This window comes from Fringilla coelebs, assembly GCF_963513975.1.
Source record: "Fringilla coelebs genome assembly, chromosome: 9".
In the NCBI taxonomy this organism is placed as follows: domain Eukaryota; kingdom Metazoa; phylum Chordata; class Aves; order Passeriformes; family Fringillidae; genus Fringilla; species Fringilla coelebs.
Window position 1 is genome coordinate 21,371,626 of NC_140067.1, and position 27,522 is coordinate 21,399,147.

At 40.5% G+C, this 27,522-nt stretch overlaps 1 protein-coding gene across 1 annotated transcript; it reads right to left on the reverse strand.

Moving 5' to 3' along the window:
• Positions 1–364: 364 nt before the first annotated feature.
• Positions 365–25,997, reverse strand: WDR47 (WD repeat domain 47). Its single transcript, XM_084211106.1, has 15 exons — positions 25,807–25,997; positions 20,057–20,223; positions 18,392–18,475; positions 17,773–17,857; positions 15,352–16,154; positions 13,134–13,257; positions 11,101–11,279; positions 10,741–10,998; positions 9,973–10,048; positions 8,604–8,761; positions 5,806–5,975; positions 4,763–4,933; positions 4,350–4,481; positions 2,782–3,000; positions 365–1,741 (listed from the first exon to the last, which is right to left on the reverse strand). Exons 2-15 carry the CDS (start codon positions 20,212–20,214, stop codon positions 1,599–1,601), a joined length of 2,760 nt encoding a protein of 919 aa, XP_084067232.1. The 5' UTR covers positions 20,215–20,223; positions 25,807–25,997; the 3' UTR covers positions 365–1,598.
• Between the last annotated feature and the right edge of the window lie 1,525 nt (positions 25,998–27,522).

A 27,522-nucleotide genomic window follows, 5' to 3' on the forward strand; every position in this document is an offset into this window, starting at 1 on the left:
GGAAATCACAATTGCTATAGATCTACTAATTTAAATAGATTGATAGCTTTGACCACAGAGAGACAACTAGAGAAATGCTATTTTCCTCCAAAGCAGCTTTGTGTATGCATCATTGTACCATACACACCTATTGTTGTATATGTATCTAATAAAGAAAAAAATAGACAAGATTTTCAGCTCTACGCCACTGTATTATTACTAACTGCACTGCAAGTTCCAACACTAGGAAGCAGTATCAAAGCTTTTAATTACTTTATAATTCTGGCATACTTAAATAATAGGCCAAGCTGTTGTATCATAGCTGGTTTGAGGAATTACAAACCAAGAATTAAAAATAACAGATGAAAGGGGTGCAGGTGTTGGAGGTCTTTATTGAGATTATAGCACAGATACACTTCTATAGTTACCTTTCCACTTTTATACGATAGTTAAAAATGCTTGCTACAGTGCACATATAATTTAGTAACCAAGAGAATCCAAAATGTAACTGCAGTTCAAATAAATAAATAACCTAAAGTTTACGGTTTATATTTCAAAAAGTAAAAGGAACTGTACAATATGAAAATATAACAATACATAAACATTAGAATCTAAAGTTTTGTAGAAATAAAACTGCAATTTCCCAAACATAAACAGTGCAAGAAATAAAATTCAGATAAGCTTCTGAACTGGGAATTTAAACAACTCTTAAATTATCATGCAGACATAGCATTTTAAGCCATGCTGGTTTGTATTACAGCATTAATGGTATCCCTTTTACTTGAAAAATTGATAGCCATTAAGCTCACTGTGACAACTTCTGCCAATCCACTCTTTTCTACAGTACATTATACACAGAGGTATTCTGTTGCATTCAAAAAGTAAAATATTACGTGTTTCTACTGAAAAAAGTCAATATTTTACTTTTCCCCCTCCAACATGTTAGCTGGTTCAAAATAATGTCATGTAGTAAAAACAGCAACATTTTTCCCAGGTTAGATGAAAAGAAAGAAAAAACCCCACTATATAATGGACCATAATCAAGAAGTGGTTATTACCTAGCCAACCTTTAGATTTTTTTTTTTTACTAAAAATGTTGAAACTATGGAGATGTTACCAAGTTTGAGCTCTCGCTTAAAAGTGATAAATACAATAAACCTGAAAAAACAGTGGAAGTAGTTTTTCTTTTATGTGTGTGTGTAACTAGTTACATACAGACTTGATTAAAGTGTTCCTCAACTTAAGTTTCTATACAAAATTCTCATTGAGGCAAAGAACAAGGAATGCAATTAATACCAAACTGTAAACACATCATTCATGTTACTCTGAGTGCACATCAACAACAGAAGAGTTCTCCTCATAGACTTTGGCAACAAGACTACAATAGGTCACAGCAGCATGAGTTCAACATGGAAGACTGGAAGCACTGCAAAAGAATATACTAAAAACACCAAGACCTCCTAGAAACCAGAAAAATCAGTGACAGGTGCCCCTCCTCTTGGTAAGACACTCTCCTGCTCAACTGCTGCTCTCTCAAAGCCTCATTATTATTACTTGTTTGGACAGTTCCATAGTCTCGGTCTCTGTGCTTTAGCTGCATAGTTGCCTTTGTTTGCACTCTAACCATTGTAGGTCCAAAGGGTTACAGTTCTGTCTGCAGAAGATGACAAGAAGGAAAGATCTTGCGTGTGCCACCTGCACTGAATAACTTTGTCCTTGTGCTCCCCTACCACCATCAGAGGAAGCTGCTTCGTCAGGTCCCCTGTGAAGAGGAACAGAAATCATTACTCATGTCATGAATCCGTATCCCACCCCTTGGGTGGAGGGTCTTTCTTTAACCAGTTTGCTTACTCTAAGCTTGCATCTGTAATTCACCTTATGAAGCCTACCTGAGACCCTTTTCCCTCTCACACACACACACAGCATAACAAAAGTGTTTCAATTTTTAGGCATTACTGGACACAGTACAACTTAAAAACGCAGATCTCCACCATTTTTACACAAGGTGATTAAAATTTAATGGTCCAAGACAATCAAGTCAATTAGACACACCCAATACCTTTCCTAAATTCTTAACTTATCCCAATAAAAATAAGAATTATTATATTTTTTAGGGCATTCTTTAAGGGTGAATTTTATGAACACTGTCTGAAAGCAATGGCCATCTCACCAGGCAAGAGTGTTAATCAGTGCTTTTACTGTAATGAGACCCTCATCTTGTCATGGACATATTTTATGAATAATCCTTTTGCTAGGATTTTTCTCCTGAGTAGCTGAGAGACCTCAGAAATGAAATGGGAACAATAATTATCTGCTGCTGTGGAATGCAACAGGTGCATCTTTGATTGGTCTCATGTGGTTGTTTTTAATTAATGGCCAATCACACTCCAGCTGTCTTGGACTCTCTGGTCAGTCACAAGATTTTATTATCAGAAGGCTTGAAAGGAATAGAAAGGAATGATGTCTCCTTTCTCTTTTATTTTAGTATATAATTTTCTTTTAATATAATATATATAATAAAATAATAAATCAGCTTCTGAAACATGGAGTCAAGATTCTCATCTCTTCCCTCGTCCAGGGAACCCTGCAAACACCACCACATTTGGTGACCCCAAGTGAGGAACATTCCCACGTCACCCCAAACCAAGATTCAGTCTGTGAATCTTGCCACACAACTAGCCAATTTCCACCAGACACACATATACACACCAGACATATATACACATCCAACCGTTCCAAGTCCTCAACTCCAACATTAAAAGCCCCAGGCAGGAAGGCAGGCAGCCTGTGAGCCTGCGTTACCTTGCAGGTCTGTCACCTTGATCTTCATGTCGTAGGAGCCGGTGAGCAGGTAGTGAGCGCCCGGGGAGAAGCGCACGGAGCGCACGTCGCTGCCGTGCGGGTGGTAGCTCTGCACCATGCGGCCCCCGCGGATGTCGTACAGCATGCAGCTCGAGTCCTCCTGGCCCGTGGCCAGCAGCCTGCCGCTGGGATCCACTGCCACCGAGGCTACAGCACTCCCTGCAAGGCCACAGACCCCCCGACAGCCCACACCACAGCAGTTAGCTGGGCTTCTGCAAATAGCCAACTTGTTTTTGTTTTTTAACACAAGAACATGCATTGTAAAACAACACCGAAAGCTGGCCTCAAATTTAAGGTGATGTTGGGGGTTGGGTTTCTTCCTTCTTCACCACTTATAGAAGTTTTTTTCCCATAAGTTCCTAGGAAACGGACTACTGGGTACTTATGAAAAACAAAAGCGGCCAAAGTGGGGAGAGGAGAGTAGCATCTGGCTACACTTCTTTTTCTCTGGGAGTTTCTCTCAGAGGGGAGGGATACAGCAGGGTTCAGGGCAGGTAAAGGATGGGGCTGGCTGTGGTCTCTCTCTGGGTTTCAGAGGAGGACAGTGGGACCTGAGGCGTGGGGAAAGGCATTGGTTGCGCCGCCACAACCCAGCCGGGAGCTGCCTTTCTTCTTTCCCACAGATCCCCCTGCCCTGCCGGGACGTCCCGCAGTTCCAGCTACTGCTGTGGAGCTTCTGATACATCTCGTCCGCCACCCCGGGATTTCTGCTCATCCCTGCCGTCCCAGCTTAGTGCTCCTCAGAGCCCTGCTGGGGCACCGGGGTCGGCAGCGCCTCTGCCGGCGGTGACCGGAACTGCACCGAAATGAAAGCGCGGGGGGGAAAAGTGTCCCTGGGTCCCTGGCTCCGGCTGCTGTTAACAGCAGAGTTGTTGTTTGCCTTGTTATACATACTAGTAAAGAACTGTTATTCCTATCCTCGTATCTTTGCCCGAGAGCCCCTTAACTTCAAAACTGTAATAATTTGGAGGAAGGGAGTTTACATTCTCTATTCCAAGGGTGGCTCTTGCCTAGCAGACACTTGTCTTTCAAACCAAGACAGATGAATATAGTCAGCTAAGAATAAAACAATCTTTATGGTTCAGCACTAAATACCCTGAAGCCATAATTCACCCTTGAATAATAGCAAAGACTGCATGACAAAGTATCCATTCCATCACAAGAAAAAAAAAAAAACTCTTATGAAATAATGTGAAATACTGCAAAGAATTCACCCTGGCCCTAAAGTTTCAAGGACTTCAGTTAGGTTGCTGTATTTGAATGCACTTAAAAGTGTCAGTTTGAAAGTCATAAGGCAAAAGCACTACCCCTCTTCTGAAAGGAAATCCTACTTTAGGAACAAACAAACAAACCAACCCCACAGGTATAGATACCCTCTCAGGTTCTTTCTTTAAGCTAAGCTGCTCTTCTATGCCACAGCCTTCCCTTACATTCACTCTATGTGACCTGGACATCTTCAAAGTCTATTTTCATGCCAGGATGGTTAGAAGCATGATAGCAATTCTTGCCTGTTCCATGAAACGTTGTTCCCACAACACGAACACAGCTTGGCACTCTCAAATCCCAGAATCTTACAGTCTTGTCTTGGGATCCAGATGCAATCATCCAGCCACTCCATGTATAAAGTGCTAAAATATGTCCTGTGAACGAGATGACTTCTTAATTTGATTAAGCATCATTAACCCAACAATGAAATATTACAGTTGGGACTATTTTTGCATTCAGAGACTTAACAATCCTGTGGGAAACCTGCATTTTGTATGATCCATTGCACCAGTATGGCAATACCTGGCTTTGTGTCCTCTCTGGGAAGAGGTGTGTACTTTCTCCATTAGATGGACAGCAAACATATTTAACAACAAACACTTTATTAGAATATAATACAGACTAAAAAGTGTGACAGAAGCCCCACAGTACCTACCAGTGTGACCACTTAGGGCATGCAGGCCTTGTCCACGCTGACAATCTGTAGTGTAAATGTTACAGTCCCCTGCTCCAGCACTTATTAAAATAGCACCACCACTTTCCGGGCCTTCCATAAAAGCAAGGTCTCTGATTGTCCCATCATGCATGCTGAATTCCAAATCTGGTCCTGAAATAAATTAAAAATCAAGAAATAAAGTAAGGCATAATGTTGTTTGTTAGTGCTGTGCTCTTTAAAACAGCTACAGAAATCATACAGAGTATTTTAGGCAAGAGTGAACATGCCAAGTGCAAACACGGCTGTGCACTTCAGCACAGAACACACTATTTCAGTTACTACAGTACAAATGAAATCTCTAGGAGTCTTGGGTTTGAGTGTCACTTGAGCTCCCTCTTTCTAAAGCTTTGCAAAATGTACATTGCCCAACCATCACCACTGCCAACTGCAGGCAAGGTTTCTTACAGAGTACATTTATACCTTTTTGTAAACTCTGATGAACTCAAAAGGTTTTCTCTGCCAGGAGGAAAAGACCATTGAGAGCACTGCACTACAAAGGACAAGGCAGACTAAGTTCAAAACAGAAAAGGTAAGAGCCACATTCAAAATATTGATTAGGAGGGGTGGGCATGGATAGTAGTATTTGCTAGGACAGAAACCTTTAAAGATGGGTAAGAGGAGAGAACTAGGCAAGAGAAAAGCGAACTAGGAGTGGAAATAAATTCTTAGTGACAACCATGCTCTAGAAGTGAGTATGAACATCGGGTTGTTTTACTGTGGGGAGGAATTTGCCAAGAGATAGAACAATACCAGAGTCTTGCAAAATGAAACCAAAACACAGCCAATCCAAACAAAAGACCAAAGATAATGTTAAACCTCTCAGTGGATCTTTGCTGGATAGAGACCACGGTAAAAGGGAAAAGAGACTGAATTAAAATATTGGAATAAAAATAACAAAACATCAATGTAAACCGAATGGTTTTGACAAATACTGGGAAAATAATTGAAAATAAATTCTTTGAACTAAATATACAACACAGTACCTGTTGCATTACAAGTTTCTGCATTAAAAGGCAGCACTTTCACATATTTATCATTAGAACCAGTAGCTAACAGCTGTCCACAGGGACTCCAGGCTACACAGTAGATTGATCCTTTATGATGCTTATTCCTCTTGAAGCGAACTACAGGTTGTTTAGGAGTATTATAAGCACTGGTAAAAGAAAAAAAATCCAAACATCATATTTCTTTTTATTTCTAAGGGAAACAAAGTATTCTAAAATGAAGATACTATTTTTCTGTTATTTTGGCTAACATGACTGCTTGCACTGAAACATATATATATGATCAAAGACAAAAGGATCTTCTCATTTTTGCAATTTTTCCTCATCTTTCTATTCTATCTGTGACTAAAAATGCAAAAAGAACTTACCCAGTCCCTTCATCTGTAAAGAGTTGATACAGATAAACTATAGTAATCACTAGCTAAAAATAGAACAACAATAGCTAAAAATAGGGCAACAATAGCTAAAAATAGGGCAACAAAGCACTATCCCCAGAGTCCAAAACTGGTATGAGCTTTCTCTACATCCTTCATACGTCAACAACTTCATTCTATGACCACTTTTGAATATGCACAAGTTCAATTAAGCAGCAGTAGGCCAAGCCTGTGCAAGAAAAACAGATTTACCACTCTATGTTAATGCAAAAATCCTGACAGCATCTAAATACACCATAAATAATGATTTGTAAAACCGTATCAGCTTTACACACTGCTGAAATAAAAGCAACAGTCCCAGTAATTTATATATCCTTGATTGCAATCAATTACCTTCCTACAATGTTCTTTTTCTGCTCTCACAGCAGGAAGAAATCAAGTACTTTGGATAAAGTATTGCAGTATCCATCTCCATATCACTCCAGTAACATCAACAGGAGAAATTCAACAAATTAAATTGGTAGTGAAAAAGTTCATAAACCTTATTATAAATACTTGAACAGAAGAGGCAGAGAGAAAAGACAGAAGACAATCATCCAAGCTTCTTGAAAAACATTGGAAATTAACATCACTTTAGTAAAGAATACTAAAGTAAACCCACATGGCAGCTGATTTTATTCTGTTGTCAGAGAGGAAATCCATTACAGATGAGCCTAAATCAGGATCATTCAACACACTACAGAGCTCCCTAAATGGCCTAATGCATTATCTCACACTCTGAGTTTGGATTCACCACATCTTAAGAGGAGGATCACTGACTCTCCCAGGAGCACCTACCCAGGTCAGAGACCACATGCTGCCAATCCACTGCATGGCAGCACTGTGATTACTTGAGCAACATTTGCAGACCTGTAACATGTACCTGTCAGTGTTTAAACTTAAGGCGTGCAAAAACCTCCACACTACTATTATACCTTTAGAGAAAAAAACACCTACTCCAAACCACCTGTCTTGAATAATTCAGCAGTCTGAAGGCCAAGTAAAAAAAAAAGTTTAATAGGCCCAACAGAGCTTCAAAGAGCAACTATTCTACACAACCTCTTTGAAAAGCACAATTTTGAATGCATGTCTAGACTCATGTTGTTACAAGGATTAGAATATCTTTAAAATAATGTAATCTCTCAGCTGACTTGTAAATCCCATGATGAAGTATTTTAGGAAAACTGTAAGCACAGTTAAAATCGACAGTAAGTGGAAGAATTACAAGTTCAGAACTAAGGAAATTTCAGTATTCCTTTCATGTCCAGATGCACTATGTCTCTTGTCACATCAGATCATGCATTCAAAGTACAAACTAAGGCTGCAGAGTTGCTCCAACCTTTCCCAATGAGCAGAATAAGCAGCTGTGCAGGAGCCAACATGTTTTGCACTGCTTACCAGTGAAGAGGCTGTTTGGGCTCAAGCCCAGTAAAAAGCCTTGTATTAGGTAACAGAAATCAATTCCTTTTTTTGTTGTGTCAAACACTGCTCATAAGTATAATGGAATTAAACTTCAAAGGCTACCTTACTGGTGATATTTAAGGAGAAAAAGAAAAATTAGATTACTTTTTGAACACTTTGGAAGCCTGAACATCAGTCACAAAATGGGAAGATATTCCAAATAAAATCACTATGCTTACTCCCTATAAAATTGTGAAGTTTTAGATGCTTGCACTTCTCCCCTCCTCCAAGAAAATAATGTAAGTGAAGCAGAATTAAGGAGACAATTATTGATGTGGCAATATTTATTTTCAGGTATATTTTCCCCATCCTATTAAAAATGGGTGGAAAGGAAACTAAAAATATAGGTGCACAGTAAACCACAAATGATGCTTTTTCAGTCAAGGAACCAATATACCTAGAAAACAATGTTTAGAGTCAAAGCAGGCCAACAGACATGCTCTGGCAAGTTTTGATGTAGAAGTCAAGAAGATACAACTTTCTCTACTATTAAGTCTGTCCTCCTGCCAGAAACTGAATCCTGTGAAGCCCAGCTTGTGCTGGCTTGGGAACTGACATATGCTTTCTCCCACTGCTACAGCTGGAATATCAACACCACAGGCCAACCAGCAAATCCAAAAAAGCCCAGCTGCTGACACAATAAAAAACCCCACTTTTATAAGCAAAAGTGTGGTCTGGCGGCAATACATCTTGTAAATAATACAGAGAGCAAAGAAGTAGACCACACATATATAAATACTTCAGCACATTATCTTATTTTCATTTAGCAGTTCAGGATTCCAAGGACAGCATTGCTGTATTTATGACAATTAAATAAAGATATGAAACGTACAGGTATCAGTAGCTGCAGGAGAAAGAAGTGCTATGATACAGAAAAATAGATGATTGTATTAGGTTTCTTACCTTGGGTCAATTACTTCTGGATAGGCACAAACTCTCAAAGTTTTAGAGTTGGAACCAACAGCATATAAAGTCCCACTGGGATGAAAGGCTACAGCTCTGACAGCTTGTGTGTCTTCTAGAGTATTAATGCAAATAAACTGCTTTTTTGATTTGTCATCCTGTGTAGAAGGATAACAGAAAAATTAGGTTCTTCTGTGTAGAACTGGACATTTAAAAGTAAGTGTGACTGCTTTGTGGAATAATGTAAAGCTACTGTAGCCAAGTATTGACAAATAGCAGCACAGCAGGCTGGATCACTCAAAGCACAGTTTTGTAAGCAATGTTTACTCCAAGTCCAAGAATGCTCTTGAAGCCCTTTTCTTCAACTGACTTTTACAGATAACATTAATTAGTATTTCTCATTCTCCCTCCAGATTTCCACCTGCTTTTGTTCTTCTAAACAGCCCATCTTAGATGGGCAATACTACAGTTTATTTCTGTGTAAACCATTTGATCTGTGTGAAACTTGCAAGGGGAACAAAGCTGCCTTTTTACTGAAAACAGTCCAAGTCAAACACAGTTTCTAAACCAAAAATAATATTAAACATAGAATCAGATTTTCACCCTGTATGTAGCACAAAGTTATCATTAAATTATGCTAAGCTTTTTACATCCTCTTTGTGACTTCATGACCACCTTTCTAAGATTATGATTTTTATTCATGCAGAAACTTTAGAATGTACTTATTGCAGTTATTTCCCTATTAACTATTCCCCTGTTTTTTCAGACTATACTTACTGCAGTACAACACTCAAAGTTATAACCCAGAAAACACTAAACAATAGTTAAGACATCCCATTGGAACATCTGTTGTACAAGGAGAAGCTGAAAGAGCTGGTACTGTTTGGCCTTGAGATCAGAAGGGCTTTTCAGGGTGTGCATGCGTACATCTCACCAGTGCATACAAATACAGGACTGGGGGAGTGAAGAAGATGGAGCAGGATTCTTCTCAGTGGAGCCCAGTGAAAAGACCAGAGGCAATGAACACCAACTAAAGTAAAACAAATTCCACTTCAACTTTTTTGGTGTTTTAAAAATCCTGTGAGGGTGGTCAGACACAGGGTGAGGTAGCCCACAAAGGCTGGAAAACATCCTCCATCCTTGGATGGACCCAGCCCCAAGCATCCTGCTCTTTTGACCCTCTTTTGAGAGGTGCATTTGGATTCAGTCTCCAGATGTCCCTTCCAATCTCAGTGGTTCTGTGACTGTAGGCACTGCACCAACCAAAATTCATTCTAAATATCTCTCAACAGTAAGAGGATGTCACACTCAGGATTAGGTACTGAATCTTTTGATAACACAAATGGTAAAAGACAACAAGAAAACTCACCTCATCGCCTCGTGTCCTAGATAAACTCCCCGAAGAGTCTTCTGACTGTGGCTGACTGACGGCATGCTCTGATGCACTGTGATTTGGTGAAGTGTTCAACATCACAAGACAAAACAACAAGAGCAGAGACAGATTTTTTGGTAAGTATTTTTCAGACTAAAGTCACAGTTTCAGTCATTCTCAGGACTGACTAACTTGTGTAAAGTGTTATACATGTCTGAATCATTACCATTAAACTATTACTTTTACAAGGGACAGCCCTTTTTGCAGCAACTCCAAGCATTGAACAAGTGAACTCAAGTTAAAAATATTTTTCATTCTGCAACATACCTATGTATAAATACAATATGTACACAGAGAGGCGGAAGAATTACTGCTTCTTTCAGGTCAGCACTACTTTTAGTTAACAGAAGAAATTCAGTTCCCATTTTGCCCTGCTTCTCCGTCATCTAGTTTGTATTTCATAAAAAATCTCCCAGAAACTTAGACTGACACAAAATAAACAAGAACTAAACACATAAAATGGAATAAAAAGTCCAAAATTAAAAACAAGCATAAAATGTAAGCCCTAACAAATAACCACTAATCCTCATGAATGCTGCTAAAAAAAACCCAACAACTTTATAATCCCTACATAAATATTTAGAAAACACTGATCATACCCCTATTCAATGACAAATTAATTTGATAGCTGGATAACTACAAACAGCTCTCCCACAGTGCAAGCAGAAGGGTATTTCCAGCCCTGAATGCTCTCCAGTAGCTTACCTTTGACTCCCCTGTACAGGTGACTCTTCAGGGAAAGGTATCTGATTAGCTGATCCACACTTGCGAGGAGTGCTTGTATTAAGATTTGGGCTATCAGTTGTTATCCTCTGGCTACCATCTGAAGGTGCTGATGTGAAGTTACTGGCTGGATTGGTAGATGCAATCCCTTTGCTCCCGTTACATTGCTGGCTAAGTGTTTGTACATCATTTCCAAGACTGTCCATACCCATATTTAATTCTCCTAGTTTCTGGATAGATCTAATAACAAATGACAAGTTAAAAACCCCAAACCATCAAATCAGGTCATTATGAGAACTCACAGAGGGATATGGGTGAGTAGAAGAATGAAACTCCCCCAACCTGTTAAGAAACTGTTCAGTAAGGTTCTGTTGCTGGTCAGCTCCATCTTCTTGATTGACTCCTCCTTCTAACAACATCTGCTGGTACAACTGTCGCTGCTGCTCCTTCTGCTCCAAGTGCTGCTGGTAACGCAGTCTCTGTCTGTAGTACTCCTGAAACTGCTCTGTGGAATCACGAAGCTAAAAAGAAATGAGAGCCACAGATGGAATTTTAATAGCTAATTGTGGTACTTAACATAAATATTTACTTTCTGGTTCAGTATTTCAACACAGGTATCAAAAAGCCAGGAGATTCATCTCTGAGGAGTGATGACTTTACTCTTTAAAATCAGACAAAATTTACACATTAAAAAGAGAAAGCACTTCACTGTTGAAGCAGTCCTGCCTTTATAGCAGTCCTTATAGTTCTGAAGGAGACTGCTTTTTCCTACAACATTTTTAAAGTATTACTTAAGATCAAAACAAAAAAGTGATTGAGAATTGTAAATAAAACCCACAAAACTATGTAAATGATACTCTCATTACAAATTCAGTATCTTCTGTCACGTTGATTCTTCCCTGCCATCAGTCTGCAGACTCATTTTACCTCTCCCTGCAGCAATGGTCTATCCAACTGTTACATTTTACTTTTGAAATTGGAGCCTGTTTTAACTCTAAAATTCTTTACTTTCTGGACCAAGCCAACACTTGAACGTCCTTTCTCATAGCTTTTCCTCCTTTACATGCTGTCTTTAGCTTCCCACACTGCCAGCTGCTGTATTTCCCAACTAACATACAAACCTAAAATATGCTACTCAGAAGCTCTAGTCTATAAACTCTGGCTTCTAAATCAGCCTCTACAGGAACACATCAAAAACAAAGCTCTGAAAAGAAACTTAAATTAATTTCTTACTCCCACAGGTATATACATACACCACTATGATGTGGGAAACAAAACAAGAAGAAATTGCACCAGGTACTGCATTTATTTCTACTTATATATAACAGCCTGGCCAACATCTTCACCACAGCACCTCCTGTCCTCATTCTCTCCTACAAATTCTGCATCTGTTTTACTTTTTTTTCCCCTCTTGAAGCCTGCCCTGTTTTATACCTAGCTAAGCTCTTTTTTCCCTTCCAACATGCATACAAAACACCACTGCAGCAGAAGTGACTCAAAGTCCTTGAGGGGAGTGCAGTCCTCAAATGTGGAGGACTTTGTTAACCTTACAGTAGACCCCACTGCCTCACTCAAGAATCCAGAGCCTACTAGAATACAGCCCTGTCAAAGCTAGGCTGGTTTTCAGTCCCACATAGAGGGACTGTCATAAGCCAAGACAAAGTTTACCTAAGATTCAAACCTGAATCTGCAAACAGAATGGACAGCACACTCAATGCTATTTTTCACTACCAAATTTAGAGACTGGTATTTAACTGTGCAAAAAGAACAGAATAGATAACTGTTTTCATTGTTTCCTTCTGAGGTGGGGAAAAAAAAAAAAAGAGAAAAAAGATAGTCAAGGCACAGGCCTTCAGAGATGAATTCAAAAAAGGTTATGCTACTGGATTCTGAATAGCAAATACTTATGAGGGAATTACCCAATTTTAATTTCTATATATTCTGGAAAACAACTAATGCAAGATGACCTACAAAACGTAGTGTTAACACCAAAAATTAGAAGGTACATGCTGGATTTCTGCCTTGAACATGAAGAGGAGGCCTAAGCACTGTTTAACACAATCTAACATTGCTGGCCTTTTTTTCCCCCCTTCCTTTTAAAGATATACACAACAGTTTAGCTGGACTGCTGATGTGGCAAGGCACTCTAATCAGCTGCATTACAAACTCCAATGACAGCAGAACTTTATACAATGGGGGGACAAAAAGTAGTAGTTTCTTTTACAAGATGCAATATGGCATTTTTACTATAGTAAAAACAAGATTCAAAGCAACCCATTGTCATGCATGAAGTTCTCCACACAAAGGCAAATCATTATGAAGTGATCAGAACCCAGCTCAAAGGGCCTCATTATTTTTAAACAAACAAGCACTACCTCATTTTTCTCTTGTTTGGCTGATCCCTGACTCTGTGCTGCATTGAGTGGTTCATTTTCTGGAGCTGAGCTCTGGCACGAGGTCTCACTGCCAATGGGATGCTGGGGCTCCACAGGAGTATCACTTCTCGCAGCAACATGGAAAAGAAGAGATGCTTAAATGAGAAAAATTAAGAGTAGAAAATCAAGTGGAGAAAGATAACCTTCTAGAGTAAGATCTGGTAACACAAGCATTCAAACTACTTAAGTCACATCAAACTGAAGATACTGCTTAGGAAAAAAAAAAAGCCACTTACAATGTTTTGCATAAAAGAAAATAATCTCCCTGACAAGCAAAAAGCACAGCCCGTTTCCAAAAAGCCTTACTACCATAAGACACCCCTATTTCATTTTTTTATTGCTACATTTGAATTGTACATCATTGAAATAAGCTACTCAAAATCTTCAATTTCAAAGCAATTATATGCACAAAACACATCTGATATACTATGAGACTAAACTCTTCCCAAAGGTATCAGTTTAATCACCACTACCAATCTAAACTGAACCTAATATCCATGGATATTTAACGTCCATCCACTTGAACATTCCTGAAAGTGCAAGGTAGAAAAAAGTTTATATTGCTCTTGCTTTTCTTGTGTTATAAGTATTTCTGCATGAGACTCTTTCCAAAATGGTTTGGCAATCAATCAGTGTTTCTGTCATGTGCAAGAGGAAGCAAGGGCCAGATTTACAGAAAGCTCAGCTTCCACCCTTGCAAATACTACCATTTAGGCTGGACACTTCACCTAAAGCTGGATTTTCGTCTGAAAAATGTAATACCTTCTTGAAACTAGAGGTCTGATTCTGACCCTCTAATCCTAACTTTCAAGAGATGTATTATTAATGAAAAAACATGTTACAAACTACAAACTTTATATGAAAAGGCCTGCCTAAAGAGCTGGAGCAATTAATCATCTTCTTTAGCCTGCACAGTGATATTTGTGCAGAATTAATCCAGTACTCCAACATTGAAAAGGGAATTAAAAACCTCTCAAGAATCAGTTTTAACACTGGACCTTGGTCTTCTCACACAAGTGATAAGGTTTGCCATAGATCAGTAATCTTAGAGGATCCACCGTAAACTGCTATCTTCAAGAGGTACTTATACTACTGTATTTCCATTATCACTGGCAAATTGACATCAGTTTGGCAGTGTTTGTTTCCTTTTTACCAAGTTTAATTACAGCTGCTCTTTACCATAACACAACATACGGAATATTGCTCCAAGGCAAAACTAACAGAGACACCAGCTGTGGCCTGGATTGATCACCACAGCCCCAAATGTCATCTGCTGGCCACTGTACCCAAGTGCAGGGCCAGTTACCCATCTGGTCCTCTAAGAGGCCAAAAAAGCTGGCAGCTGCTTTCTAGGGAACCATTAGAAAGGGACAGAACTGCTGGTCAAAAGAAAGGCAGGCAGAAACATGAAGATAAACTTTCAACTGGTAAGTACCATTTTTCCCAGTTACCAGGACATTCCCTCAAGAGCCAATTTAGAAGTCTACATTTCATTAAAGAACTTATTAATAGCATAACCCAACTATCTCAAAATCCAATACAAAAAACATTATACAAAAAACATTCAGCTGCCTTACTCATCTTTGTTTTAAGAAACAGGAAGTAACTATTTCAGCTGAGCTACTCTTGTAACAATTTAAGCCGTACAGGAATGCTACAACAATGGCATATTGTCATTTCCACCAACTTCACTGGGATATGGAAATTGCTCAAGTGTATTTAAGTAACTAACTTACAATGTCAGGACCAAAATTATTTATCGAGACTTGAGGACAGAATGCAATGGAGAAATAAGACGGGAGTTAGAGCTATTTCACTGTGTCCATTGACTTATCTGGAATGGAAGAACACAGTAATACTGAACACAAACCCTAGCCAGACCATATTACATACTCAGAGCATATTTGTGCTCTGTGCTAGAAAACTTTAAAAAGGCCCAAAAAGAATACATAAGGCTCAAACCCAAATATAAAAACCTATTTAGAACATAAAAGTATAATGAAGAAAACGCCCTCTATATAGAGTGTAATTACAACAGAATTTAAAGAACCAAATTATCTTTCAGTGTTACAATTATGTTCAGAGTTACGGTGCAGGTAAGAACACAGCAAGAGCACAATATAAGCTAAAGTAAAAACAGAGTTCTAGCTGCACTTACCGCTCTGGTGACTCTTCAAAAATGCTGTGACATTCAGTATTCTCAAGCATGAGACTCCTGCTGAGATTCTGTACTCCAGGGTAATGGAAGTTAGCGAAGGAGTGCGACATGGGAGAAGTTTTGGTCCCGAGGTCTGTGACCCGCTTGTCGTGGTTTGTCAATCCACACGAGAGCCCATCTAAGGCAGGGTTTAAAGAGCGGGTCATGTAAGCGTCCGCTGACTGTGGCCGGCGCATCGGGGATGATGGATAAGGAGAAAGTTTGCTGATAAGAGGTGTCAGAAGGTCAGCATAGGCAGCTTTTGTGGGCTTGAGGAGTTTATCAACGTGAATATTAAGCATCTTTTGTTCAAAAGCACAAGAAAACACAGTAGCTGGCAGATTCTGCAACCATGATAATAAGCTAAGGTCCAAATCATCACAGCCATTACCACACAAAAGATCAATGCCCAGCAATACTTCACTTTCTGTAATTTCTTCTCCTGTAGCTTTACTCTGACAGAATTCCACACAACATTCGTAAAGCAATCCCTTCATCACAAGCTGAAACAAGCGATTGTTACTTGCTTTGAAGCCAGCCTCGCTCAGTTTCCTGTCTGCTGGGATGAACTCCGCCACCATGACACAGGCTTCTTCAAAGCAGTGCACCCGAGCCGTGCTGGGATTCCAGTCCTTGAACTCGGCGTGGTTGGTGAGGCGAGGCAGCGTCAGCAGCAAGCACAGTTTGCTGTAGTCTTCCTTAGAGGGACAATACTCCTCCAGCGCGTGCAGGCACTGCACGGCCTCTCGCATGGTGAATTCCAGCTATGGAGACATTAATATCAACACAGCAATCTGCAGCACGTGTGTTTCCAAAAACACTTGAAGAACAGGCAGCAACAGAGTTCGTCTGCTATCATTCATTTATTACTATTACTATTACTATTACTGCTTATATGTCAATTAAAAAAGCATATAGAGTCTGAAATTGCTGATCCAAGTGTAGTTGCAACAGAGACAAATTCCTAGATGCTTTGACTTCCTAGAATCCCCCATCCAGTGCCATTTTTTTACAGATTCATGGAATGTTTTCATGTCACTGCAGATTTGATGGGCTTAAAATTTCAAATCTGTGAGTGAGCAGCTCCAACTCTATTGTAACACAAAAGGTTACTTCCATTCTCAAAGCCAGCTGACTTATTTTCCCCCCTTATTTCTATAACCTATGCCAGTAGCTTTTAATAAAAGCCTTGTAGATTGCTCTAGTTTCCAGTGATTAACAGCTTTTATACTGAGATTTTCTCTTCTTCTATCAAAAATGTTAAAAAAGTTCAAAGAGTTCTCAGAAGATAAGACCTCCAAATGAATAGAGGGCTTTATTACAAAGCCTGTTTATAGCTAAGACCCATTTAACCATGTTAAATACAAAAAATCAGACATTTTTGGCTACACAGATTTAAAAACCAGTAAAAATCCTCACTTACTCATGTTACTGCAATACTTCGACCCACACCACACCAACATATTTGGCAACATTTGGTAACAACAAAATAAGGAACATTAATCTGATTTTCCTCTCTACTGCTATCCCAGTAACAGCATAGAGATAGAGAGATCAAAAGACTAGTACTCCTCCCATTTACAAACAGAAAAATACACTGACTTTTAACTTTCCCTACTCTGTCAAGAAAAAACCCTGAAGTACAATGTAAGTGTAATGGGACAGAATTAAAATCAATTCAGTCTGGAAAACAAAATCACGTCTTAAAGCTATTGTCATTCTTAATTTTTAATTTCATTTAATTTTTGTCTTAGAAATTTGGTATTACTGTGCTGTCAACATAAATAGAAAACTGTAACTAATTTCACAATCTGCACACCTTCTTTGCCAGTTTGAGTTAATGTCTCTTTCCATATCAAAAACTAAACTCCACAGCTCCCACTGTTTGCACATTTAACTGAAGGAGTCCTTTGTGAACACATCTGCTCCCTCAAAAAACAATTCTGACCTTTCTCTCCAAAACAAACCGAAATGAAGCATAAAATTCATTCAAACTGTCATCTGACTCAAATTACCACAATAAATTTCTGTGATTCTGAGACCTGCTTCAGAATGTTTCTGAAAAAGTATTAAAAAGAAGAAGAGCCCTGTACTTTAGCACAATGGCCTAAAGTAAATCTGAGGGTCAGGACCACAGCCATAGCATATGGTCACTGATCTATCTGCAAAGTTTCAAGCAACCCTTTTATGTACAACTGTATGTGAGATCAGGGAACCACTTGCAAAGAATACTGACTACTTTATCCAGTGTTTATGAAACCATTTGGTAATAGCTAAAATTTGTGTATTTAATGCTGGGAGCTTCTGCCCTGTCTTTAATCAGACTAATCTCAAGAGATTTTCTGGCTACAAAAAAATCCCCAAACCAGAGGCAATTCTTACATGCTGAGGCTCATCTTCTGCTGACATTGCATTGTTCACACATAAGGCTTCCAAGAATTTCTGCTTCATAATAATGTAACGAAACCTGCAGGTGAGAAGAGAAATACTATACATCTTGCTCCACAGTAGTTAAATATTATTCTAGAGACAAGCAGGCTATTTTACATTGAATTTCTGAGTTAGGCATAGCTATTGTCATGACAAGGAACTCTAATATGAATTTTAAAAAATTGGTAACCGCAACATTATTTTTTAGACAGGAAATATTTTTTCCATTATTGCTTTCAGAAATACTCTATTACAAATATCAGAAGGCTAATTAGAAAAAAGTATAGCAATCATCTTATTTCTTGAATAGAAGTATGACAGAGCATCTATTAAAAGGTTGTACAACATGCATCATATTCCTAAAGTGTATGGCACATGACAACTCATTACAGAATGTGTGCACTTATTTTAAGTACAAGTTTAAAAACACAGGCACAACACACAGGCTAGAAAAAACCACCAAAAACTAAAATGAAAAACTCATAACCACCGTTTTCATAGACAATACTTAGAAATCCTTGTGTTTTCCAAAACTCAAAAAAACTGAACTCTGACATACATTCTACTTTACCTTTTCTTGTCGAATTTTTCCATACATTCAAGAGGCTGAATAAACTGAAGAACCTCATCCCACTGGCCATCAAGAATCAATTGCCTAGTAAAAGAAAGGACCATTCCTTGAATGCCACTGGATAAGAACATCCCTTTTTTAAGTAAGATGCTTATTTAAATACAAAACAATAATTTAAAGACACAACAGGTCATCAATCTGCTTTGAAAAGTCAATGTTTTGCACAGGTACCAAAATAAATGTTTAATAACACTAACAGTAAGAGCAAAATCCAAGTCTGCTCTCAATATTTTGAAAAAATAACTGCATATTAGAAGGACAAATTTTAAGTACATTTAAAAGCACATAAAAAAATGACAAAATGGTCCTGTGTCTCCTGCTTTACCTGTTATTCTTATTTTAAAAAAACAACAAAAAGCCTTCCTTGAATAATTTGAATAAAGGCATCATTCAATTAATACACCCAAATTAATGAAAAAGAACTCAAAAACTAGTTCATTTTAATTGTATAAAAAAATACTGCTGGGGCTATTTTATGAAGGGGATGGGAAAACAAAGAGCTCCCATACTAAGCATTTAAAAGGAAGAGCTTGGCAGGAAGGGTGCCAGCACAGGAGCTCCAAGTCCAGGATCAGTGGGCTGGACTGCACAGGTAGAGCAGCTCAATTTCTTCATGCCCTCCTATCACACAGAGCTCTCTATAAAAGGCCCAGGCCTACAGGGGAAAGATAAGTTTCTTCAACTAAGCCAACAATTAAACAAATTTAAAAAATAGTTGGATTAATAACTTGAATTTTCTGCAATTCTTCTTTCATTTCATTTTAGTCCAATATATATAATTTTAATGAAAATAGAAGACAGATGAGGTTTGTTCAGTGATAAAATGTCCTTTTAAATGCTTCAAGATCAGCTGGATAAGTTACTTTCTCATGCTTCAATATTATTAAGTACCTTTGGCATGAACAGAAAACATCAATGCTGAAAAACTACTGTGGATGTATACTGATTGTTTTTAATAATATTGAGGGCAATATCCTCAATGGTAAATTGCACCAATCCTCATGCCTGGATGATACTCCTTTCATGTTGTTAAATTTAAGATAAATCTAGGTGTTATTTTGAATTGCACATAATATTTTTAGGGAAAAGCTCTGGAAACCACTCATCCTTGATCTTAGCACTAAAGTACTGTAAAAAAATTCTAGAAGTCAAAAAACCACACCTTCGGGGCTATGTGATGGGTAAGCAGATAATGGCACATCACAGATGCCAACAGCCCTTGCTTTCCCATCTTATTCATGCCTACAGTTTTGCCCCAATTTAATCTGCACTGGCACTTGTTAAGGCTCCTTCCCACTTCAATTCATTGGTGCGCCAGAAAAATAACAAAGTCAAAATGAACAGGCAAACAAAAAAAATCTATGTCAATGCATGCTACTGCTGCCTGGTCAGTGACTCTGAGTGCCTCACAGAAGGACGTCAGTGACTCCAGAGCTGGAACACACTGCAGGGCTGGGCCACAGAGTGGGACCGTGAAAAAGCAGGATAGGACAAGGGCACAATGTAAGATCTCCTGTTTAGTGGCACAGGGCTGGTAACTGAATCACAGTCCAGCTCCTGGTTTTTATAAATGTGGTATTTAAGCACCAGAAACAGAAGTCCTACCTTAGGAAGAGCATGTCATCTGAAAACAAGCCATTAATGACCCCACTTTCTTTCTCAAGTGCCAGCATGCTGATGTGAAGCTTCCTTGAGTTCAGAAAATCTAGTATTAGCTTAATTATTTCAGCTTCTTTAACGTTCACTGTTTCTTCAGCCGTCATGATGGCAGCCTAAAAAGAAAAAGAATTTTAGCTGCGATCAATATCTTATTTTCTGCTTGGCTAGCAAATGTTAGCTACCAACAAAAATAAAAATGCAGATTTATAGGGCAGAACATAGTGGCATTACAAAAATTAAACAATATTAAGTAATTGATTTTGAGGTTGACTATGAAGCCATAATTAAGATCTATCAATGCACCTGCAACTTTTCAATTTCTATCCTATGTATAAATAGGGGCCCAGATAAACAAATCTACTAAGAAATCAATCCTCTAGCAATGTGAAAATATTGCGCTTACTAAGTCTGCAATATGTAAAATTTTCCTCTCTGAAATGCAAACAGTGAAGTTCAAAGAGCGTAAGAGTCACCTACTGTGTCATCATCTAGAGCTCTCACATATGAACTTAAATATTTCTAACACATATAAAAAGCACAGCACACTAAAAATGCCATCTCTCCTTACCTTAACTTTGAAGTAGCATATGACAGCTAGGCCAGGGGTTTCTATTCTTCCTTCCTAAGGATGACTATTTCTGTCTATTCCCCTCATGAAGGATCTAAAGCTGCCAGCCCAAGGCGGCCTAGGACAGGGCCTGCTGGCTGCCAGACCCTACACACTCTCTGCCTCCAGCTGCCCTGGAGTTCCTGGCCCTTCCTCAGCCCTCCTCACTTCTGCCACTGCAGCTTTTCCACCAGCTCATGTAGTTGGCTCAGTGTTCTAATGAGCTGTCCAGCCAGCTAGAGAAAGTGGGCAGTTGTAGCTGGGGCCAGCAGACTGTTTGTTTAAAGTCCCCACAGCTACAAGATCCAAGCTCCTTTGCAACACAATTCCTCCAAGGATATGAGAACTGCAGCATGTACTCCTCTTAGAAAACCTAAATTAAATTCTTCTTTTGGCTAAGTCTCGCCTGATTCCAATAAGTATGACAAAGTAGAAGCTATTGAACTTTATTTTTCAAATGGTACAAAGACTTTACAAGTAACTCCTAAACTGATCTGCTGAGAAAGAACTGCGGATGAGGGGAGAAACCCACTAACACAGCCAATCTACACAGCAGTGCCTTATCAGGAGCCCTAAAAAACTCAATCCAAATCCCCCCCACACCCAGCAGCACTCCTGTAACTACAAGAAGAGGATTTAACAATAGGAAAATTTCAGTTTAATCCCATGTTACTACTACAAAAAGGGGCAGTGCCTCTTCTCACCTCTGCACTCTGGCAGCCTGCTCCCAGCCCCACAGCTGGGCTGTGCTGAGCCAGGTGTAACTCACCTTACTCACTCCATGGGCACACAGGCACTCATGCTGACACAAGGAACTAGCAGAGCTTTGCTCTCTGGCAGCAGCAAAGGCTTAACCTGACTTCAGTGCACTCTCATAATCAGTTTAAGACCAGAGAAGAAACCAGAACCAGTGAGGAACCCTCAGCAGGAGGCAACATCCACAGGAAGAAGGAGAGACAGTGGAGTACAGTGAAAATGAATAAAGGTGGGGGGAGATGACCACACAGAGCAAGACAACCATAGCAACAGGCGATAGTTCCCAGTGTCTCTCCCTTATAATTCAAAAGGGGACATAAAAATTCCCTCACGAAATCATTCACTTATGCAGATCCAGTAACTGAAAGACAGCCAGCTGTGGGCAACCCATCTTCCAAGATAACTTGAAAAATTATGCAGCCTTCATGTATCTCATGCCTAGAAAACTGATGTTAACAAACTATCTACCTCCTGCTAGGGAAAGGTGCACAGAAACTGAGTAAGTCTGAATAAGCCAAATAACACAAACAGAGTATTAACAAGAAATTAGTTATTTACCAGAGAGGAAAGGAAGAGTCAATTATTCCATGAAGCTCCTCACTGACCAGTGTAAACCAATGCTAGTGAACTTGAAGGAATACAAAACCTTAGGCTTAATAACATGGCTTATTGCACTACTGTCTAAACCCCCAAATTTTCCATCTTCCTCACAACTGTATGCCAATTTTTTTCCACCTAAGTTTTTGCCAGAACATTTGACTAGCAAAGCATTTGATTATAGCAGCACAGTTTATTTTGGAACAACAGAGACCTAGTTGTGCCAGATGAAATGGCCTAACTTCTTAAAACGGCTGGGTCTAATTCTCATTTTATCACAGAAGACTCCAATCACCACATATTTTGATGGGTTTTATGAAATACACACCCGGAGACCATAAGCATGCTCTCAGCTAGTAAAGGTAAAAAAAAAAAAAATTAAACTGGCTTGCAGAAAGCTTTGCTGAAAGAAAGAAAAGATACACACACCCACAAATCAAAATCTGTAACTTGTAGAAAGATGTGTTTTCCTTATGTTTTAGCCCTGTTTAAACTTCCCCTTTTGGCAACTGGATATGGAGAAATAATTCAACCCTACCCTTACACACTGAAAGGGAGAAAAAAATCAATACAAATTTAACCAGCAGTTTAGTATTAACATCTTAACTCACAATCTCATCTAAAGCATTAACACTTCTTTTTCATTATGCTTCATGACACTGGTGGTTTTTATATAAACTAATTAACCTTCTTGTCAAAAGACAAAGTAAGGCTTAGGCAAAGCTATACAGAGATTCCGCATCAGAAAAAAAAAAAAATCAGACTAAGAATTCCTTTGAAGAAAGGAACACCAAGTCCAGCTTTCTTTTCAACAGGCTCTGCTGGACACAAGTGTAAAAAGAAAGCCAACCTACACAGCTCCAAAGATTGTCTTAATTATTTATATATTATATTGATGACAAAATGAGCATATTATTCAGCACTTTGATTCAGAGTGCATCTACATTATGTAAAATCCAGCATCTGTAAGCTGTCTTGCATTTTCCATTGTAGATTTTTAAAAAAAGAGGTTTGTCCTGAACATAAAACCTCTGACAATTTGAACACTTCACTTACTTCATTTTCATAAATCAGGGTAAAGAATGGCTGCACCCTCCATACTTGATATAGGACTAGTAACAGCATTTTTGGGGTACAGTAAAGTGTATTACAACATCCAGACTTAGTTTTGATACTGAACTTCTGAAAAAGAGCTGAAGTACACTGATGAGTTCATCCACTAACAGTATTATGATAATATTCAGTGTGCATTGCCTATCACTGCAACACAAATAGCTACAAAAGAACAGTAAACCTACTAGAGAAGATTTTCACATAGTTGATGGTTTTCAGTCTGATGAGCTCAGACTTCTCTTATAAGCATTATGCTGTCAAAATAATAAGCAGCATTTTATCATGAAATTATAAATATACACACGCTTACACATCACCCTCTATAAAATCTATGAGATTCTCTGACATTCAGTGGTCTGTCAGTACATGTATAAATAAAAAAATAATAATTAAAAACCAAAGAACAGCAGAGAAACTCAAGATTAGAGCTCAAGCTGCATCTTTGGTCCATCACCCTGTATTGCTTTCTGCCGGCACATATGGCACATAACGTCACAATCTGATCAGCTCAAGCTCTAATACTCAAGAATGATTGAAGCACAGCATTAGCTTGAGGTATAAATGAAAGCAAATGAGAATTAGACTTTAATATTTCAGGTGCCTTGTATTAACCACATTTCTGATACAACGTTTTAATCTTGCCCAGTCTTTTCAGCATGGCACTTCTCCGCATCTTCCTTCCTTCTCCTGTCCACTCCCTCTTATCTTCTGCTATTTCTGTATTTTTTTGTTTTCTTGATGTAGAAAAATAAACTTCTTGCTACAAAACTGGCACATCTTTAACTTTAGTGAACAAGATCTTGTTTAAACAAGCTCTTTGGAACATAATACCTATTGCTAAATCTCCCAGCTAGAGGCTTCACCCTTGTTCTGTTCTTGCTCATGTTCTAAGAACATGCCAACAGCAAGAACCCTCTTGTGGCGTTAAAAGAAAATAACTCTTAAAACATTAAACATACTTATAGCCACCTATGCATATAAATACACTATTTCAGGAAAATGTTTATAAACTAGAAGCATCTAAAGATAGGTAGCTTAAAGAGAGAGACTGTCTAGTACTTTCTTAGAAGTTTAAAATGCATATGCATTTATATCATAAAAATTAAAAGTAAAGTTTAATATTAAAAAAAATAGTGAAATTCTACAGTAAGCATTGTTCATGTTATTTATCAACTGAAACAAATCACTTGCCAATAGCGTAGAATATACATCTGGAAAACCAGGCAAGGAATATAAAGTCTCTAACTATTCTGAAATACAAGAAAAAAAATATTCTAGTTCAAATCCTAAGTGTCATGCTGTGAGAGCAGTGACACATTTAAAGGGACACTCAATGCCAAATTAGGAGCCTTGGTTCACTGACAGCTGCGATGCGGACCCAACAACCCCAGCATCCTGGTGAGCTGTCACAGAAAACCTCAGTGTGAACAAGTCATACATATTTTAAAAGCTGGCTATTTTGCATTAAGCTATTTCACCTTTCAAGCCATCCCGCAGTCACTCACATTTGACTCTCCTGCCCTCCCAGAGGCCACTCCAGACTTCTGGCTACACAAAGCCCACAGGGCACTTGGGGTCCAGCCAGGCCCTGGAGACTCCATTTTTGAAGAGCCCCCAGTCATCTTCCAGTTATTCTATATCAGGAGAATTTACAAAAAAAAAAAAAAAAAAAGACTATAGGACTCGACTCTAGGCCCATTTTTTATCACAACTGATTCCCACAGCAGAGCTTGCTGACATCCATTTCACCCTAAATCACACAATTCATTATCTCAAATGAAATGCACTGAGCTAAATAAGGCCTTAACAGAAAACATTCACTAAACTTTGTACAGCTGAACTCTGAGACCTTTTTTACTCCAATACACAGCAAATCGGTGTCCTCTCACACACCAGCCTTTCCTGCCTCACACAGATTTTTCACTGGCTTGCCATCTAGTAATCCATTTTGTTCCCCTGCTTAGATCAGCTGTTGCTCTCGAGCCACCCGGTAATTCTTGTCTCACCACGCTTGGGAGGTGACCGCAAAGCCCTCAGCATTCACCGGCCCCTGTTACAACACGCACACGCCTTGCCCAGCGCATTCCGCACCGCGAATGACAAAAAGGTGACATTAAATTATGCAACACTTCACATCACACGGAAAATATAAGGCAGAAAAATAATAAACGCCAAACAACTTCCAAAGACTATATCTTAACGCGATTTGACTGTAATACCCCGTGTTGTTCCAATATTTTCTCCCCCTCCACGCGCGAATCCACAGGAACCCCAGCTCTGCCGGGTTGACAGCAACGGCCCCGGTGAGCCGCGCCGCGCCGAGCCCGCAGCAGCATTTCGGGAACGTGAGCTCAGCACCAGCGGCGGGCAGGGCCGCACGGCCCCGGCCCAGGTCCCGCGGGGCGGCCCCGGGCACAGAGCGCTGCGCCGGCCCGCACCGCGCCCGGGCTGCCCCGGCCGGGCCACAACAAAGGGGCGGCGGCGCTCGGGCGTCGCCGGCAGCCGGGGCGATGCGCCCCCCGCGGGGGAGACACGGACGGGCCCCGGGGCCGGCGAAGACGCCGGGCAGCGCCCGCCTGGCGCCGCAGAGGCCGCAGCCCCCGCCCTCCGTCCCGGCGCTCACCTGCGGGGCCCCGCGGCCCGTGCGCGCCGGCACCGGCGGGGCGGGAGAGGAAGATGGCGACGGGCCCGGCTGTGCGGCGGGCGGACCCGGCCCGGTACCGCACTCTGTCTGGTGCCGCTGTCGCTCCGCTTGCCGCCCGACCGCACCGCCGCCCGCCCGGAGGCGCCCCGGGGCCCTCCCGGCGCCGCTGCTGAAGTGGAAAGCGAAAAGGGCGGGTCGGAGCCGCCCCGCCGCGGGGGCGGGAGGCAGGGAGGGACAGATGGCGGCGGCGGCCGCGCTGGGCGGGGCCGCTTTGTTCGCGGCGGGGTGAACCCGCCCGCCCGGCGGGCAGGGCCGCGCCCCGCGCTGAGGGAACGTGGGGCGGGAGCCGGGCGGGGCCGCAGCTGCCGCCCGGCAAGTGCGGAATCCCCCGCGCCACCTGCCCGTCGACGCGGTGCTCCTGCCGATGGGAGCGCCAGCCCAGGTTCCTGATGTCACTTTGCGGGAGGTATTTGGGATTGTAAAGGCAACTCGAATTGGAAGTAGTGGCGCGTTGGGTCTGGCACACATCCTGCACTGTGCGGAATTTCAGCAGGTGGCCGCCCACTCAGGGCCACAGGCCCCTGAACACAAAACCCGGCCCTTTTCCCTGGGAAACAAAACTCACCATCCCAAGTCCCTGGTGTCAGTTTGCAGGAGGCGCTACCGCTCAAAGTGGGCCAGGCCGTGTTCCCAGGGCTTTCCCTCCGACATCCCCGAGGCACCCAGCGCTCGCCGCACACGGGCAGGGCAGGAGCGGCACTGGCCGTCTGCCACCGGCTTTCTGCTCTTGCGGTGCACGCTTAGAGCTTGTGGGCAGCTCCTCTAAGTACTGCATGAGGTGCTGCAGCCTTTCAGGTCAGCCAGGGATCGTTTTAGTGTGCTTATGCTGTCATCTGCTTCTTGAGGTGTTGAGCGAAGCGTGCATTCTTTACAGAAATCTTATGTATATATGTGGGATACCTGTGTTTTATGAAGATGTATTCGTGTATAATTTGACTTTACAATCGACTTGCATTTTTGTAATTGTCAAAAGATTATGGCACCTCAGAGTCATTACGGTGACTTGCTGTGTGTTTATATGTAGTGGTGAGATGTTAAAATGCAAGTACAGCACTTGGACAGAGTGCTTGTGAATACACTGCAGTGCACTGGCAAGCCCTGTCAAAATGGAGATGGTGGCAATTTTCTGACAATCTGATGCGTGATTTTTTTAATTAGTTGGCTTTTTTTTTTTAAATCAGGCATGTGTACCATGCCTTAGAGATCCATGGAAGGTTGTCAGGGATCTGTTGACTGAAGCTGGACAGGATTCTCTGTCACATTCACAAAATATCAGTGAGGTCGAGTCTACCTACTAACTGTTTTGCTGAGGATCTGCTGAAGGGCAGAGGGAAACTGTGTTATTTTTTGTCTCTTTTTTCTGAAGAAGAATAAAAACAAATATCCCAAAGGCTGTCCAGAGAGGAGTGTGCCTGGTTGCACAGCAGGGACTCTGCCAGGCACGTGTAGACTGTTCTGCACGTGGAACTTGATGGTTCCTTCTGTTCAAGTCCCAGCTTCACTTCCCAGGAATATGGATTTGCTGGTAAAACACTGAATACTTCTATTTACCTCCAAACTATTTGTTGCTTAGTTGCCTTTGGAGGTACTGCTTAAGAGAAAATTCAAATAATTATAGAAATGAAACTGTTTTCC

Excerpts from the sequence above, each read along its gene's own strand:
- WDR47 (XM_084211106.1), bottom strand. The coding sequence starts at position 20,214 with ATGACGGCTGAAGAAACAGTGAACGTTAAAGAAGCTGAAATAATTAAG. Across the intron at positions 17,858-18,391 it reads GAAAAATTCGACAAGAAAAG|GTTTCGTTACATTATTATGA; the intron begins GTAAAGTAGAAT and ends TCTCACCTGCAG. Across the intron at positions 13,258-15,351 it reads TTTGAAGAGTCACCAGAGCG|TGATACTCCTGTGGAGCCCC; the intron begins GTAAGTGCAGCT and ends TGCTGCGAGAAG.